General features: G+C 44.7%; 1 protein-coding gene across 1 annotated transcript; it reads left to right on the forward strand.

The window, feature by feature from the left end:
• The first annotated feature begins 3,205 nt into the window (after positions 1-3,205).
• On the forward strand, positions 3,206-6,823 carry LOC110490826 (forkhead box protein H1-like). The gene is made up of 3 exons (XM_021564273.2): positions 3,206-3,719; positions 4,361-4,465; positions 5,095-6,823. The coding sequence occupies exons 1-3, from the start codon at positions 3,495-3,497 to the stop codon at positions 6,076-6,078; spliced, it is 1,314 nt and encodes a 437-aa protein (XP_021419948.1). The 5' UTR covers positions 3,206-3,494; the 3' UTR covers positions 6,079-6,823.
• The last annotated feature ends 12,400 nt before the right edge of the window (positions 6,824-19,223 follow it).

A 19,223-nucleotide genomic window follows, 5' to 3' on the forward strand; every position in this document is an offset into this window, starting at 1 on the left:
CAGAGGACTAGACACAGGAGATGTGAAGCTTCTCTTGTAGTATTTCACTCAATGACTGATGCGTTGGGAATTATATAATCATTCAATCCCTGTGTTTTCTAAATTGTTCTGTGATCGGTGGGGAAATGATATTTTATTGTACTTGTTGAGGCACCATTGTTTAGATATGATCAGAAATAAGAAGCTCGGGAAAAGAAAGATGACAATTATTTCATGAAGTGTACTGATTCAAGATCACTTAAATAGGATATTGGGATTGCATGGTTTTTGTTCATGTGGATCATCCATGCTGTGCAATGCCCTCAATTTCTACCTCTCACACCAAAATCTTTGTCTGTGTCTTATCCAAACCAGAGGATTGTGCATCCTGACTGAGAATCCCTTTAAAATGTCTGCAGTTGATTCAGACATGGAATTTGTCCCTTATTTCAAAGCTTCAGGGGGACAAAGACAGAGACTCCTCTCTCCCAGCAGGACTAAACCTGCTCTCTTTAGTCCTGACATCCGTACACCCCATTCCAATCCTGTACTCTATTCATTGGCACACCGTTTTCACTATCCAACCAAAACCCATTTTGTCTCTTCAACATCCTGGAAGTGATTGCAGCATGTATTCAAATCTACCTGTCTTTTGAATAAGGAATAGTGTGCAACTTGAATATATTTGTCAAAGTTTAAGTTTCAATGTTTGTTAGCAAACCTCACAAAAACTGCAGATGTGAACTCTTAAAATACACAATGAAGTGAACTTGAGTATTTTGGACAAACTATATATATCTGTATAATTTCTGTCATTTTGTAGAGATCCTCATACTTGCCATTGCACCACAGTGTAACTGCAAAAACACGGCACATTTATTGACTTTTAGGCCTACTAGAGAGCAGTAACATTTTGGACACACCTATTATACTTCATTTTCTCATTTTAACAGTAATCAGGGCACAATACCAAAGTATCTATTTTGGCCTGAACATTGTCTCTACTCAAATGTCCTAACGAGTTTCTGAACAGCGGAGAATAAAATGTTAGTTCTTCTTTAGTAACTATATCACATCATTATTCTATAAATACCAAATGAACCAAGGACATTTTAGTTTCATAATACTTTCAAAATTGTGTTTGTCATGGAAAACGTGTCAAAAACATAATTCATAATAGATTACAACCAATTGGAAACAAGAGATCACATTGGAGCAATTAGAACATGTGCCAGCCAGGTGAGGACAGCATGAATGCACAACGGTCTCCTGTACCTTTCCATATTATCTTCACTCTAATTTGAAACATTTGACTTTCGATTTCTACACGGTAAGATCGAAGACATGATGGTTGACATAAAAAAAAAACACTTCAGGCCTAGGCTACATAAAACACACAATAGGCTAAAACTCCTTTCACACTTTCATATTTATACATTTATTTATTTATTCGAAATGTATTTATTAGAAAGTGCAATTTTCTCCCCATATTGGTCTGCTTAATTGTCTCAATGGGCCCAGTTAATTAATTGAAACTTTCACTTGGTTAGATAGCCTTCATCATAATGTGGCCTTTAACAGCTTCTGCATTGCCTATATTTAAATTAATCCTGTGCATAAATCGGAACGAGATGATATCCCCACCACTTGGCGATCATGGATGGTGTTGAATCGTCGATTGTATGTCCTCGCACGCTAAATAGTAGGCCATCCCTGAAACGAGACAGTCAGTCTGTCTGCCAATGAAAATCTGGCTAATCCAACTTGTTTTCACGGTCTTGCTGAGAAGTAAGGGCTTGGGCATTAGCACTACATTAACTTTCACAAAAGAGGCATGCATTCCCGAAACTACTCTTTCACGTTGGACTCGCACTGCATATTCTCAAGGGACTTCCTACTGTGCGCAAATAGCCTACACCCCAACTGGTACGCTCCTGCACAGTCCCTGCGTTTGAGTACTCTCAGAAGTTTTAATATGCTTTTGAATAAGAACATCTATTTTAATTATACTGACACATGCAGGATACTGCCAGTGCCCATTAGGCTAGTCTGCCTACTGTTTTATATATTTTCAAAATATGCAATCGGACATATTTTAATAATTACACGCAGAGCCATATATTTAGATAATAAATATATATTTTATAATAGGCTACAATAATATATTGTTTTGTAATAAATATGGTGTACAGGACTGCCTATTTTTTCCGTGCAGTTACTATAGCCCAATGTGATCTAGTACTTTTTGGGCCACTAGTTGACAATTTGTCACAATGGCACAACAAATCAGCAACACAATTAATGAGAAGTACGCCTAATATTTTGAATTGACATGATCTCTATCTTCATTCAGTGTATCTGTTTAGTGGACCGAGGGTGTTAAATCCCTCAATGTTTGTATATTAGCTGTGCTAGGTATATTGCTTGCCATAAATTGTTGATTGAATGAAAGCCTCACCCAAAATTCCTCGGTTTTTTTCCCTCTCTGCTTGTGGGCCACTCTCGTTCCCTCCCCCCACTCCAACGTTCTACTTTCATTCTCAAATCTCTGGAGTCTCCCACCTCTTTTATATGGGTCACGTTGGCGACTGATATACTAGTGACATTGGAACATCACTACACAATCTGTGCTTACTGTAAGCAAGTCTCAACATTTAAGAAAGTTAGATGGGGGTTTCTCATTATGACCCCCAATACCTTGTGTAAGGGGGGGGGCTAATGATTCAAAAGGAACATTCAAGTGGACTGATATACAACACAACACAACACAATTTGGATAATCTGTCTGTCTCACTCCCATGCGCTAGAAGAAAAAGAAACGCACACCTATTAAGACGAGGTGCTGGCTAGCGGAATAGAAACTTGAAAATAAAAGAGACCCGCACACTCTAGGAGCTCAGATGCAAAAATTGAATACCAACGTTTCGACAGCCAAGCTGTCTTCATCACTTCCATGCGCACCTGCTGCGTAAAAGTTTTGGGGCACCTTTGCCAAAAGGAATGCTGTGGTAAATTGCCTGTTGTCCGAGGGGTTATTTACAGATTTACTGTCTTACTCTCTCGCACACACAGACCCCCCCCCCCCCCCCCCCCCCGAACCTTCTGCCCGCAGATAGCGCTTCATTCTCTCCTCCATTACGCAGCGGGATTTACATGAAGCTGTTAATTGTTTGCTCTTTAAATAGAGGCGGCCTGGAGCCAACAGTCTGCCAGAGGTTACGAACCGACTCCCTCCCTCCCCCTCCTGCCCGACAGTGCAGCCCCCTCGATGATCAGCATGACAAAGCACTGGGGGGGTCAGAGCCTGCTGGCACCACCCGCTCTCCTACCTGCGCTCTCCTAGCCTGGGAGGCCACCACGACCATCAACTTGACTTCCATATTCATCCTCTGATTGCCACAGCGCGGAGCTCTGCAGCCTAACACGGGCCTTCCTACTCGACCCAGGTGCCAGTCCAACAGCCTCCACGGCTGGAAAAGCTTGCCCCTGCCCAGTTCAGCTGGGCCACAGCGCCCATGGATAAAGCGATGCTGCTAAACCACCACGGACCGCCCGGGTCATCCTACCAGCCGTCGCCCGAGCTCAACAAAGATGGGCCGATCAAGGAGGAATCTTGGGACCAGACGAAAAATGGAAAGAAAAAAAACTATCAGCGCTACCCCAAACCACCCTACTCCTACCTCGCAATGATTGCCATGGTCATCCAAAATTCTTCAGAGAAGAAGCTTACGTTGTCTGAGGTAACGTGAGTTGGTGTGCGAACATGCAAGTTTAGAATAAATTGTAAATTTTGGTCAAATTACGCAAGGTTATTGGTGTCAATTTAGACCAAATTACGCATGGTTATTTGTGTACATTTTGGCTGTTAATCATTGTTATTTTCATGTATTATTTAAGTTTCAGCAAAGAAAGTTGATATACTTTATTATTTAAAAAGTTCTAATCGGGGATTCTGTTTTGTCGCAAGTTTTAAAAAACGGTCTTTGTAGGGGTAGGTATACGACGTTCGATTGCATTAAACAGACAGAACAGTACAATCATTTGACGCTAAACAGAGTAAGCTAGTAACCGCTTGGCCCACTTCAGTGACTGCCATGCTTTTCTGGGTTTGTTTTGTTAAGGATAGCAGCATACAGTGAAACCAGACACTGATGTATCAGCTGGAGTTGGTTGAGTTGATAAGAAACATAGTCGATGATAGCTCTCTGTGTAGGCTATCAGTCCTACAGTTCATCTTACTTTTGTATTATAGGCCTATGAAAAGGCTGCAATCATGTTTTCAATCATATACAGTATCTCTTTAATATAGTCTGCTAATTTGACTGTTTAATGCAGACACCCATTGATGCAAGTTGACTCCTTTCTTATTGTCTCTCCCCAGATTCTAAAGGAGATCAGTACACTTTTCCCTTTTTTCAAAGGGAACTACAAAGGCTGGCGGGACTCAGTGCGACACAACCTCTCTTCCTATGACTGCTTTGTTAAGGTGTGTCTGATTTAGTGTCTTCTTTATTGTTATGTCAATCAGTGAGCTCAATTATATGTTTGATTCTAGAATCCAAACAACCTATAAGCAAGTATACATATTACATTTACATGTTAGTTATTTAGCAGACACTCTTATCCAGAGCAACTTACAGGAACAATTATTATTTTAATTTTTTTATTTTACCTTTATTTAACTAGGCAAGTCAGTTAAGAACAAATTCTTATTTTAAATGACGGCCTAGGAACAGTGGGTTAACTGCCTGTTCAGGGGCAGAACAACAGATTTGTACCTTGTCAGCTCGGGGGTTTGAACTTGCAACCTTCCGGTTACTAGTCCAACACCAATTAGGGTTGAGTGCCTTGCTCAATGGAATATTGGCAGATTTTTCACCTAGTTGGCTCGGGCATTCGAACCAGCGACCTTTCGGTTACTGGCCCAATGCACTTAACCACTAGACTACCTGTGTAGCCTATCAAAAGCCACTGCAGTGCTTTATGAAACATTAGATGAAGCAAATCATTCTGGCAAATCATGAGATGTGAAACTGGGGAGATCCTGTCTGACTGGTTTTCAGGTTGTACTATACTTTTGATCTCACCGCTGTCTATCACTCCTGGTCCCTGTAGGTACTGAAGGATCCTGGGAAGCCCCAGGGGAAGGGGAACTTCTGGGCCGTGGAAGTGAGCCGGGTGCCGCTGGAGCTCCTCAAGAGGCAGAACACTGCTGTGTCACGCCAGGATGAGACCATCTTCGCCCAGGATCTTGCTCCTTACATCCTGCATGGGCACCAACATAAGCCAGATGCGGAACCCCCGGCCCCCCCACCACCAATCATTGTTCTACCCCGAGGACCCATCACAACCCCCCCTCCCGGCCCCTCTTTCACCGCTCTATCCCCCATGCCCACCAGACAGCTCTCCCCCTCTCAGGAGGACCTTTACCGGCCCAAGCTGGACTCGTCCTTTGCCATTGACTCCCTCCTCCACAGCCTGAGGCCGGCCAGCGAAGCAGGAGAACCCGACAGGGGCAGGGACTGCTGGGGGGTGGAGCCCCACTCTCGCCCTTCCCCTCCTCCATGCACTCGCTACTCCTCCTCCGCCCGCAGCGCCTCAGCGAGCTCCGTCAGCCCCGCCTCGTCTTCCGATGAGGACTGGAGGGGCGTGTCGCAAGGCGGGAAGCAGGTGCCCGAGGGCGAGGCGGGATCAGACGGGTACGAGGACTGCAGACCCCCTCCACACAAGACTGCCCGCCGAGGCTGCCCCCCTCCCTGGGAGCTTCCCACCTCATATGCCAAGTACACACCGCCCAATGCTGTGGCCCCGCCCAGCATGCGTTTTAACGGAGGCCCTCTGATGCCTCTGGGCATGCCTCTGTATGGTTACGGAGGGTCTCCTGTCACATCCAACCATTTTGTAGGTCATGCCTACTGGCCCCTCTTACCCAGCGGGCGCCCTCCCCTCATTATGGACCTGGACACTATGCTCCAGTCAGTACCACCCAATAAGAGTGTGTTTGATGTGCTGGGTCCACCCAATCAGTCGTCTCACCAGCCTGCTGGTCAGTATGCCCTGCAGAGTGAACCCCCTCTCAGACGTTATCCCCATTATTGACTATGACTCAAATCAAGCCAGCACCGAACATATTGTAAGTGCAATGCAGGGATAAGAATGACCTATCCGTACAAACTTAACTTCGTGTCCACATTTATTAAATGTTTACAGAAGACCAAATTGTAAATTCAAACGTACAACCACTAATATCTCCCTCAAATATACAACCACTAATATCTACCTCAAATATACAACCACTAATATCTACCTCATTTTTATGAAATCAGTTGTCTACCTCATTCTTATGAAATCAGTTAATACAGGGATGTTGCACTGCCCGCGTTTGCACGATTGTATTGTCAATGTGATACATTTTTCCTTTTAAGAAATCTCTCTTAAATGTTGCCTACCTCGACTATTGAATGTGTTTTCTCAGTGGATTTTTTTCCAGAGGAAAATTATTTTCTTCCCTTTTGTTTTTATGGTTGTCTTTTGAAAAGCTTGTACAGTATTTTAAGATGTAAAACTGCACATGGAGCCAGTATTGAAAAGTCAGCTTTTTCTTCACAGGGTATGAAATAAAATGTTTTCTTTCACTCAACTGTTGGCTTTGATAGTATTCATATAGGAAAAGACATGGCGCTTTTCAATATTGCAGAGAAGTGAGGTTTTCTATGCCTCACCTAAGTGAAGATAGAGCTCTTTGTCTTTGTGTGTGTGCTGTGTTGGTCATCTTGTCTCATCGGTGCCCAGTGGATCACTGCCTCTTACTCCAGTGAGGTTAGGTGTGTTTGTTCAGATGGTTGAACCAAAATTGAGTGTTTGTCCCTGACTTGAGATAAGCTGTGCATAATTGGTTCAGAGTTAAAGTTCAGTGTCGAATGCCTTGTATTCTTTGTCCTATAGAGATGTCCCAGTGTTACAACACAAGACAATGTGATCTTACTGTATGCCTGCCTGACAAAAAGCTTGAATCCCCCCAGCCAGCTCTAAACGGCTTATTTGCATAAGGGTTACTGTTAATGGTAGCTGTTATTCTAGTCTAAATCACATTTTATTTGTCACATGAGCCGAACCTTACCGTGAAATGCTTACTTACAAGCCCTTGACCCACAATGCAGTTCAAGAAATAGAGTTAATAAAATATTTACAAAATAAACGAATGTAAACAAATCAATCAAAAAGTAACACGAGAAATGTACATAACAATAACGAGGCTTTACAGGGGTTACCGGTACAGAGTTAATGTAGAAGTTAGTTGAGGTAATTTGTAAAGTGACTATGCATAGATATTAAACAGCAGTGTAAAAATAAAGGGTGAGTCGATGTAAATAGTCCAGGTGGCCATTTGATTAGTTGTTCAGCAGTCTTATGTCTTGGGGGTAGAAGCTGTTAAGGAGCCTTTTGGTCCTAGACTTGGTGTTCCGGTACCGCTAAAGATTGGTGTCATGTAGTTTCACCCCTAAATGTTCATCGATGTTATCCCTGTATTAGTGTACAATACTGGCTATTACTGAAGAAATACTTGTAGAGAGTCTCCAAGTCGTCTTTCCTGATGAGTAGGCAGATATCCGCTCACTGGGAGGGGGCAGAGTTTTAGGATATCTCTTTGGGTGTGACTAACATTTTTACCACAGGAATTGTGATCCATTAATTTTTTATTTTCTTGTCTTGGATCCGTGCTGTAAGGTCCCAAGCCACTCCTTAACATCTGATTTACGTCACTCTACCAACGTCTTGCTGCTGGGACATCAATGCTCACTATCTCCCAATCTATTCTCCATGCCTGCCTGCCCTGGGCCTGCACCCCCTCTCTCCTTCCCCTATCATCATAGACACTGAAAACTCTCCTCCCCCTGTCGGGATGAGGCCCTCTCAATCCTCCTGCCTCTCAGACCCACACCTAAACCCACACCTCAACCCTCCTGCCTCTCAGCCCCACCACACCTCAACCCTCCTGCCTCTCAGTCCCACACCTCAACCCTCCTGCCTCTCAGCCCCACCACACCACCTGTGTTTCCTGTCTCTGTGCCAGTGTATTTATCCCTGTGTTTCCTGTCTCTCTGTACCAGTTTGTCTTGTTTTCCCCAGTGTATTTATCCCTGTGTTTCCTGTCTCTCTGTGCCAGTTCATCTTGTATGTTCCAAGTCAACCAGTGGTTTTTCCCGTACTCCTGCCTTTAATATTCTCCTTTTTCTCATCCTCCCGGTTTTGACCCTTGCCTGTTTCTGGACTCTGTACCCGCCTGCCTGACTATTCTGCCTGCCTTGACCTCGAGCCTGTCTGCCACTCTGTACCTCCTGGACTGGGTGGAGTCTGAACTGGTTTTGACCTTTTGCCTGTCCACGACCATTCTCTTACCTACCCTTTTCCTGTCCACGACCATTCTCTTACCTACCCTTTTCCTGTCCACGACCATTCTCTTACCTACCCTTTTCCTGTCCACGACCATTCTCTTACCTACCCTTTTCCTGTCCACGACCATTCTCTTACCTACCCTTTTCCTGTCCACGACCATTCTCTTACCTACCCTTTTCCTGTCCACGACCATTCTCTTACCTACCCTTTTCCTGTCCACGACCATTCTCTTACCTACCCTTTTCCTGTCCACGACCATTCTCTTACCTACCCTTTTCCTGTCCACGACCATTCTCTTACCTACCCTTTTCCTGTCCACGACCATTCTCTTACCTACCCTTTTCCTGTCCACGACCATTCTCTTACCTACCCTTTTCCTGTCCACGACCATTCTCTTACCTACCCTTTTCCTGTCCACGACCATTCTCTTACCTACCCTTTTCCTGTCCACGACCATTCTCTTACCTACCCTTTTCCTGTCCACGACCATTCTCTTACCTACCCTTTTCCTGTCCACGACCATTCTCTTACCTACCCTTTTCCTGTCCACGACCATTCTCTTACCTACCCTTTTTCTGTCCACGACCATTCTCTTACCTACCCTTTTCCTGTCCACGACCATTCTCTTACCTACCCTTTTCCTGTCCACGACCATTCTCTTACCTACCCTTTTCCTGTCCACGACCATTCTCTTACCTACCCTTTTCCTGTCCACGACCATTCTCTTACCTACCCTTTTCCTGTCCACGACCATTCTCTTACCTACCCTTTTCCTGTCCACGACCATTCTCTTACCTACCCTTTTCCTGTCCACGACCATTCTCTTACCTACCCTTTTCCTGTCCACGACCATTCTCTTACCTACCCTTTTCCTGTCCACGACCATTCTCTTACCTACCCTTTTCCTGTCCACGACCATTCTCTTACCTACCCTTTTCCTGTCCACGACCATTCTCTTACCTACCCTTTTCCTGTCCACGACCATTCTCTTACCTACCCTTTTCCTGTCCACGACCATTCTCTTACCTACCCTTTTCCTGTCCACGACCATTCTCTTACCTACCCTTTTCCTGTCCACGACCATTCTCTTACCTACCCTTTTCCTGTCCACGACCATTCTCTTACCTACCCTTTTCCTGTCCACGACCATTCTCTTACCTACCCTTTTCCTGTCCACGACCATTCTCTTACCTACCCTTTTCCTGTCCACGACCATTCTCTTACCTACCCTTTTCCTGTCCACGACCATTCTCTTACCTACCCTTTTCCTGTCCACGACCATTCTCTTACCTACCCTTTTCCTGTCCACGACCATTCTCTTACCTACCCTTTTCCTGTCCACGACCATTCTCTTACCTACCCTTTTCCTGTCCACGACCATTCTCTTACCTACCCTTTTCCTGTCCACGACCATTCTCTTACCTACCCTTTTTGGATTATTAAACATCTTAAACTCCAACCATCTGCCTCCTGGGTCTCGCCGTGTGTCATGATAATAATCCCTCCCCTCAATACCTGTGTCAATGCTCTGATTGGACGACATGGCCTCGTTGGCCCCTCTGACGAAACCCATGGCAACTTCCTCAACGCTCATCTCTGATTTGCCACCCATGACCCTGCTGTTGTGTGTATAGGCGCTCCTGTTGGCACTGCTCTGGGATTGGTTGGTGGAAAGGAAAAGGTTGATCTCGCGAGTGAGCTGGTGGAAGGAGTCATACCATACCAACTGTAACAGGAGTCATACCATACCAACTGTAACAGGAGTCATACCATACCAACTGTAACAGGAGTCATACCATAGCATACCAACCGTAACAGGAGTCATACCATACCAACCGTAACAGGAGTCATACCATACCAACTGTAACAGGAGTCATACCATACCAACTGTAACAGGAGTCATACCATACCAACCGTAACAGGAGTCATACCATAGCATACCAACCGTAACAGGAGTCATACCATACCAACCGTAACAGGAGTCATACCATACCAACCGTAACAGGAGTCATACCATACCAACAGTAGCAGGAGTCATACCATACCAACCGTAACAGGAGTCATACCATACCAACCGTAACAGGAGTCATACCATACCAACCGTAGCAGGAGTCATACCATACCAACCGTAACAGGAGTCATACCATACCAACCGTAACAGGAGTCATACCATACCAACCGTAACAGGAGTCATACCATACCAACCGTAACAGGAGTCATACCATACCAACCGTAACAGGAGTCATACCATACCAACTGTAACAGGAGTCATACCATACCAACCGTAACAGGAGTCATACCAACCGTAACAGGAGTCATACCATACCAACCGTAACAGGAGTCATACCATACCAACCGTAACAGGAGTCATACCATACCAACAGTAGCAGGAGTCATACCATACCAACCGTAACAGGAGTCATACCATACCAACCGTAACAGGAGTCATACCATACCAACCGTAGCAGGAGTCATACCATACCAACCGTAACAGGAGTCATACCATACCAACCGTAACAGGAGTCATACCATACCAACCGTAACAGGAGTCATACCATACCAACCGTAACAGGAGTCATACCATACCAACCGTAACAGGAGTCATACCATACCAACTGTAACAGGAGTCATACCATACCAACCGTAACAGGAGTCATACCATACCAACTGTAACAGGAGTCATACCATACCAACCGTAACAGGAGTCATACCATACCAACTGTAACAGGAGTCATACCATACCAACCGTAACAGGAGTCATACCATACCAACCGTAACAGGAGTCATACCATACCAACCGTAACAGGAGTCATACCATACCAACTGTAACAGGAGTCATACCATACCAACTGTAACAGGAGTCATACCATACCAACTGTAACAGGAGTCATACCATACCAACTGTAACAGGAGTCATACCATACCAACTGTAACAGGAGTCATACCATACCAACTGTAACAGGAGTCATACCATACCAACCGTAACAGGAGAATATAAAATGGTTTTGTAGGTTACTACTCCACCAGAGCCGTATGTAAAGTTCCCCCTCGGCCACCCAATCAACCTAAAGATGGGGTAGGGGAAAACATTTTCCGTATAGATGTAAAATGTCCGTAAATTTTTATTTAACTGAGTGGAACGGATTAAAGACAAATCTGTATCCGGGACAAAGGGGTAGATAGAGTCAAAGGGTAAAAGCTGGGGGTGATGGGGTGTATGATAAACAGTACCAGTGTCACGTTCTGACCTTTATTTTGTCATTATTTAGTATGGTCTTGGCGTGAGTTGGGGTGGGCAGTCTATGTTTGTTTTTCTATGATTTGGGGATTTTCTATGTTTCGGCCTAGTATGGTTCTCAATCAGAGGCAGGTGTCATTAGTTGTCTCTGATTGAGAATCATACTTAGGTAGCCTGGGTTTCACTGTGTGTTGGTGGGTGTTTGTCTCCTGTGTCAGTGTTTGTACCAAACAGGACTGGTTTCGGGTTTTCACATTTATTGTTTTGTAGTTTGTTCAAGTATAGTTTTTCTTATTAAAAAACCATGAACTTCAACCACGCTGCGTATTGGTCCGCCTCTCCTTCGAAGGAAGAATCCCGTTACAACCAGTCAATAGTTGGGACACACCTTCTCATTCCAAGGTTTTTCTCCATTTTTACTATTTTCTACATTGTAGAATAATAGTGAAGACATCCAAACTATGAAACAACACATATGGAATCATGTAGTAACCAAAAAAGTGTTAAACAAATAAAAATATATTTGAGATTCTTAGTAGTAGTAGCACCCTTTAGCTTGATGACAGCTTTGCACACTCTTGGCATTCTCTCAACCAGCTTCCTGAGGTAGTCACCTGGAATGAATTTCAATAACAGGTGTGCTTTCTTAAAAGTTAATTTGTGGAATTTATTTTCTTCTTAATGCGTTTGAGCCAATCGGTTGTGTTGTGACAAGGTAGGGGTGGTCTAATGGTTAGGATTCTGTGCTCTCACCCCCGTGGCCCAGGTTCAATTCCCAGTCAGGGAACACACTTTTACGGGCTCCTGAGTGGCGCAACGGTCTAAGGCACTGCGTCACTACAGTCCCTGGTTTGAATCCAGGCTGTATCACATGCGGCCGTGATTGGGCGGTGCACAATTGGCCCAGCGTCATCTGCGTCATCTGGGATTGGCCGGGGTAGGCTGTCATTCTTAACTGAGTTGGTTAACGGTCTAAGGCACTGCGTCACTACAGTGCCTCAAATAACCAAAGAGAAACAACAGTCCATCAAGTGACAGACACATCTCAACATCAACTGTTCAGAGGAGACTGCATGAATCAGGCCTTCATGGTTGAATTACTGTAAAGAAACCACTACTTAAGGACACCAATAAGAAGAAGAGACTTGCTTGGGCTAAGGAACACAAGCAATGGATATTAGACCTAAAAACTAAAAAACATTTGTCATAAGAAGCTAGCTCCCTGGTATACAGAAAATACCCCAGCTCTGAAGCAAGCTTCCAGAAAATTGGAATGGAAATGGCGTCACACCAAACTGGAAGTCTTCCGATTAGCTTGGAAAGACAGTACCGTGCAGTATCGAAGAGCCCTCACTGCTGCTCGATCATCCTATTTTTCCAACTTAATTGAGGAAAATAAGAACAATTCTAAATGTATTTTTGCTATTGTCGCAAAGCTAACTAAAAAGCAGCATTCCCAAGTGAGGATGGCTTTCACTTCAGCAGTGATAAATTCATGAACTTCTTTGAGGAAAAGATCATGATCATTAGAAAGCAAATTACGGACTCCTCTTTAAATCTGCGTATTCCTCCAGAGCTCAGTTGTCCTGAGTCTGCACAACTCTGCCAGGACCTAGGATCAAGAGAGTGTTTTAGTACTATATCTCTTGACACAATGATGAAAATAATCATGGCCTCTAAACCTTCAAGCTGCATACTGGATCTTATTCCAATTAAACTACTGAAAGAGCTGCTTCCTGTGCTTGGCCCTCCTATGTTGAACATAATAAACGGCTCTCTATCCACCGGATGTGTACCAAACTCACTAAAAGTGGCAGTAATAAAGCCTCTCTTAAAAACGCCAAACCTTGACCCAAATATCGGCCTATATCGAATCTTCCATTCCTGTCAAAAAAAATTGAAAAAGCTGTTGCGCAGCAACTCACTGCCTTCCTGAAGACAAACAATGAATACAAAATGCTTCAGTCTGGTTTTAGACCCCATCATAGCACTGAAACTGCATCAGACCGAGGCTCTGCATCTGTCCTCGTGCTCCTAGACCTTAGTGCTGCTTTTGATACCATCGATCACCACATTCTTTTGGAGAGATTGGAAACCCAAATTGGTCTACACGGACAAGTTCTGGCCTGGTTTAGATCTTATCTGTCGGAAAGATATCAGTTTGTCTCTGAATGGTTTGTCCTCTGACAAATCAACTGTAAATGTTGGTGTTCCTCAAGGTTCCATTTTAGGACCACTATTGTTTTCACTATATATTTTACCTCTTGGGGATGTCATTCGAAAACATAATGTTAACTTTCACTGCTATGCGGATGACACACAGCTGTATATTTCAATGAAACATGGTGAAGCCACAAAATTGCCCTCGCTAGAAGCCTGTGTTTCAGTCATAAGGAAGTGGATGGCTGCAAACTTTCTACTTTTAAACTCGGACAAAACAGAGATGCTTGTTCTAGGACCCAAGAAACAAAGAGATCTTCTGCTTAATCTTTATGGTTGTACAGTCGTCTCAAATAAAACTGTGAAGGACCTCAGCGTTACTCTGGACCCTGATCTCTCTTTTGACGAACATATCAAGACTGTTTCAAGGACAGCTTTTTCCAATCTACGTAACATTGCAAAAATCAGAAACATTCTATCCAAAAACGATGCAGAAAAATGTATCCATGCTTTTGTTACTTCTAGGTTAGATTACTGCAATGCTCTACTTTCCGGCTACCTGGATAAAGCATTAAATAAACTTCAGTGCTAAATACGGCTGCTAGAATCCTGACTAGAACCAAAAAATGTGATCATATTACTCCAGTGTTAGCCTCCCTACACTGGCTTCCTGTTAAGGCAAGGGCTGAGTTCAAGGTTTAACTGCTAACCTACAAAGCATTACATGGGCTTGCTCCTACATATCTTTCTGGTTTGGTCCTGCCGTACACACCTACACAAGACGCAGACCTCCTAATTGTCCCTAGAATTTCTAAGCAAACAGCTGGAGGCAGGGCTTTGTCCTATAGCTCCATTTTTATGGAATGGTCTGCCTACCCATGTGAAAGACGTAGACTCTGTCTCAACCTTTAAGTCTTTACTGAAGACTCATCTCTTCAGTGGATCATATGATTGAGTGTAGTCTGGCCCAGGAGTGTGAAGGTGAACGAAAAGAGCAATGAACCGGAGCAACGAACCGCCCTTGCTGTCTCTGCCTGGCCGGTTCCCCTCTCTCCACTGGGATTCTCTGCCTCTAACCTTACTACAGGGGCTGAGTCACTGGCTTACTGGTGCTCTTTCATGCCGTCCCTAGGAGGGGTGCGTCACTTGAGTGGGTTGAGTCACTGACGTGCTCTTCCTGTCTGGGTTGGCACCCCCCCTTGGGTTGTGCCGCGGCGGAGATCTTTGTGGGCTATACTCGGCCTTGTCTCAGGATGGTAAGTTGGTGGTTGAAGATATCCCTCTAGTGGTGTGGGGGCTGTGCTTTGGCAAAGTGGGTGGGGTTATATCCGTCCTGTTTGGCCCTGTCCGGGGGTATCATCAGATGGGGCCACAGTGTCTCCTAACCCCTCCTGTCTCAGCCTCCAGTATTTATGCTGCAGTAGTTTATGTTTCGGGGGGCTAGGGTCAGTTTGTTATATCTGGAGTACTTCTCCTGTCTTATCCGGTGTCCTGTGTGAAATTAAGTATGCTCTCTCTAATTCTCTCTTTCTTTCTCTCTCTCGGAGGACCTGAGCCCTAGGACCATGCCTCAGGACTACCTGGCATGATGACTCCTTGCTGTCCCCAGTCCACCTGGCTGTGCTGCTGCTCCAGTTTCAACTGTTCTGCCTGCGGCTATGGAATCCTGACCTGTTCACCAGACGTACTACCTGTCCCAGACCTGCTGTTTTCAACTCTCTAGAGACAGCAGGAGTGGTAGAGATACTCTTAATGATCAGCTATGAAAAGCCAACTGACATTTACTCCTGAGGTGCTGACTTGCTGCACCCTCGACAACTACTGTGATTATTATTATTTGACCATGCTGGTCATTTATGAACATTTGAACATCTTGGCCATGTTCTGTTATAACCTCCACCCGGCACAGCCAGAAGAGGCCACCCCACATAGCCTGGTTCCTCTCTAGGTTTCTTCCTAGGTTTTGCCTTTTTAGGGAGTTTTTCCTAGCCACCGTGCTTCTACACCTGCATTGCTTGATGTTTGGGGTTTTAGGCTGGGTTTCTGTACAGCACTTTGAGATATCAGCTGATGTAAGAAGGGCTATATAAATACATTTGATTTGATTTGGAAATCTGTCCTTGGTCTGATGAGTACAAATTGGAGATTTTTGGTTCCAACCGCCGTGTCTTTGTGAGAAGCAGTGTAGGTGAACGGATGATCTCCGTATGTGTGGTTCCCACCGTAAAGCATGAAGGATGAGGTGTGATGGTGTTTTTCTGGTGACACTGTCAGTGATTTATTTAGAATTCAAGGCACACTTAACCAGCATGGCTACTGCAGCAATCGCCATCCCATCTGGTTTGTGCTTAGTGGGACTATAATTTGTTTTTCAACAGGATAATGACCCAACACTGGTTTGTGTAAGGGCTATTTGACCAAGAAGGAGAGCGATGGATTTCGGCATCAGATGACCTCCACAATCACCCAACCTAAACCCAATTGAGATGGTTTGGGATGAGTTGGACCGCAGAGTGAAGGAAAAGCAGCCAACAAATGCTTAGCACATGTGGGAACTCCTTCAAGAATGTTGGAAAGCATTCCAGGTGAAGCTGGTTGAGAGAATGCCAAAAGTGTGCAAAGACGTCATCAAGGCAAAGGGTGGTTACTTTGAAGAATCTAGAATCTAAAATATATTTTGATTTATTTAACACTTTTTTTGGTTACTACATGATTCCATATGTATTTTTCCATCATTTTGATGTCTTCACTATTATTCTACAATGTAGAAAATAGTAAAAATAGAGAAAACCCCTATCTTTTGACTGGTACTGTACAGATATGTTGAAAGTCCATATTTATGCAGTGTTTGTACCATACTCTGTGTGACCCAGATGTCCTGACTGACCTGAGGAAGAGTTGCCGCCTGCCACTACTGTGTTGATGTCTAGCTGAGGGGCCTGCAGGGTGCGTGGTGGCCTCAAACACGTGCTCATACTGCCCCGCATCCGTAGAGGTGCCTAGACGGGGCACAGCGTATCTGTTAGGGGCATGAAGAGTTTAAAAGAGCACAAGTTCCTCCATCAGCCCAGTATTAGTGGAATGCTTTGTATTTTTGTCATCAAGGGCATGCTTCCTGCTATGATGTGTGTAGCCTCCTATGATCCTTTTGACCCCTTTACTTCACAATTCTCTCTCCGTGTCAACAACCCCTTAACCCCTTTCCCTGTCCCCAAGCTATATCAAGCTATATTAAGTCCTGAAGATGCCTTTTCAATATACTTACATCCAGTGACTTGACTTCCTTTACAGATTGAAACTAGGAGTAGAAAGAACCCTGTACGTTAACAAAGTAGATATAAGAAAGGGGAGTGAAACTTGAGTATCTAGATGTCAGGAGAAAAGGGAGTGAAACTCAAGTATCTAGAAAGCAGGAGAAAGGGGAGTGAAAGAGGAGGATAAGAGGCCCAGTTTCTGCTTATAACTTAGTTAATTATATCTATAAGAAATGTAAGATGTGTCAAATACTCCAGTGTGGTAAGTTGACTATATCTATAAGAAATGTAAGATGTGTCAAATAAATGATATCCAGCTCAGGGCTCCAGCATTTGGTTTGCTAACTTGCTAGCTAAGTGGCTTGATGTCAAGATCAAGCGTCTTGGTTACAGCAGAGACATTCAATCCCCTCCTGGATCAAGATCCCTGTTGCCTAAATTGTTTTGTACATTACCAGAAGTGGCCCTTGTATGCACTTCCGGTAATACCATAGACCCCAGTCCCCAGAAACGGGATGATGGTATGAAAATCTGGCTACTGCCCAACCCTACCTTCCACATAGACCACAGTGATCCAAACCCAAGAAAACAGGCAATCTGACACTAGGCCCCCGCACGCACGCACACACACACACACACACACCAAACTCTAACCCATAACTCATTCTTGCTAGCAAGAATGACAAGAAACTGCTATGTGGGGAATCGCAAGTGGCTAATTTCAGCTTGTTTCATCTTGTTATTAATACCATTTCTTGTTTTGAGGTGTTTTAACTCATTTCACGTCAATGCTAATATGGCTCAAATTCACTAGCTAGCTAACCAACAACTGTAACGATGTATAAACCAACCTCATCTGTTTTGCCCCATGGTTGCGCATGTGTCATTTTTGTTGCTAAACAACCAACCTGTCTAAAGAGACATAGATAAGCGTACAGGAGAACATAGAGAGAGAGTGAGAGAGAGCGTGAGAGAGAGAGAGAGAGAGAGAGAGAGAGATAACACAGGTATTGTGGTTAGTGATAGGTTAAGACAGTTGAATGTTAATCAGGCTTGTGATTGAGACAGACAGACAGAGAGAGGAGCAGACAGGACAGAGAGAGGAGAGCACAGGACAGAGAGAGGAGAGCACAGGACAGAGAGAGGAGCAGACAGGACAGAGAGAGGAGCAGACAGGACAGAGAGAGGAGAGCACAGGACAGAGAGAGGAGAGCACAGGACAGAGAGAAGAGAGCACAGGACAGAGAGAGGAGCAGACAGGACAGAGAGAGGAGCAGACAGGACAGAGAGAGGAGAGCACAGGACAGAGAGAGGAGAGCGCAGGACAGAGTGAGGAGAGCACAGGAGAGAGAGAGAGGAGAGCACAGGACAGAGAGAGGAGCAGACAGGACAGAGAGAGGAGCAGACAGGACAGAGAGAGGAGAGCACAGGACAGAGAGAGGAGATCACAGGACAGAGAGAGGAGCAGACAGGACAGAGAGAGGAGCGAACAGGACAGAGAGAGAAGCAGACAGGATAGAAAGAGGAGCACAGGACAGAGAGAGGAGAGCAGACAGGACAGAGAGAGGGGCAGACAGGACAGAGAGAGGAGCACAGGACAGAGAGAGTAGCAGACAGGACAGAGAGAGGAGCAGACAGGACAGAGAGAGGAGAGCACAGGACAGAGAGAGGAGCACAGGACAGAGAGAGGAGAGCACAGGACAGAGAGAGGAGCACAGGACAGAGAGAGGGGAGCACAGGACAGAGAGAGGAGCAGACAGGAGAATATAGAGCGAGGGGGGGAAGCCCACACAAGACAAACATGTATCATATTCCTCTCAAGCCAAAGGAAGTAGTTGTTGCTAAACATTACCTTTAAAAAAAAAGAAAAATGCCACTTCTGACAAGTCCTGTGTGTGTAAACTGACCCTGATAGGTTCCCATCACTGAAGGCCGTCATACAGGTTGCGCTGACCATCCATCCCAGTTAGCAACTGCAGCTGTGAGAGATCTATATACAGTACCTGGTTTTGGAGCCTAATGACCTAAGATAAAATGCATCATGACAATTGACAAAGATATACTAACACACTTGAGAAAGAGTGAAGTCATAGACAGGTTTGCACAGCTGACAAATAGGCGATATAGCTTGATGCTACCCTCAACAGGAAAATAGCTTTCCACAGTTCCAACATAATCCAAAGGATGGCAGTCTA

This window comes from Oncorhynchus mykiss, chromosome 15 (assembly GCF_013265735.2).
Source record: "Oncorhynchus mykiss isolate Arlee chromosome 15, USDA_OmykA_1.1, whole genome shotgun sequence".
Lineage (NCBI taxonomy): Eukaryota > Metazoa > Chordata > Actinopteri > Salmoniformes > Salmonidae > Oncorhynchus > Oncorhynchus mykiss.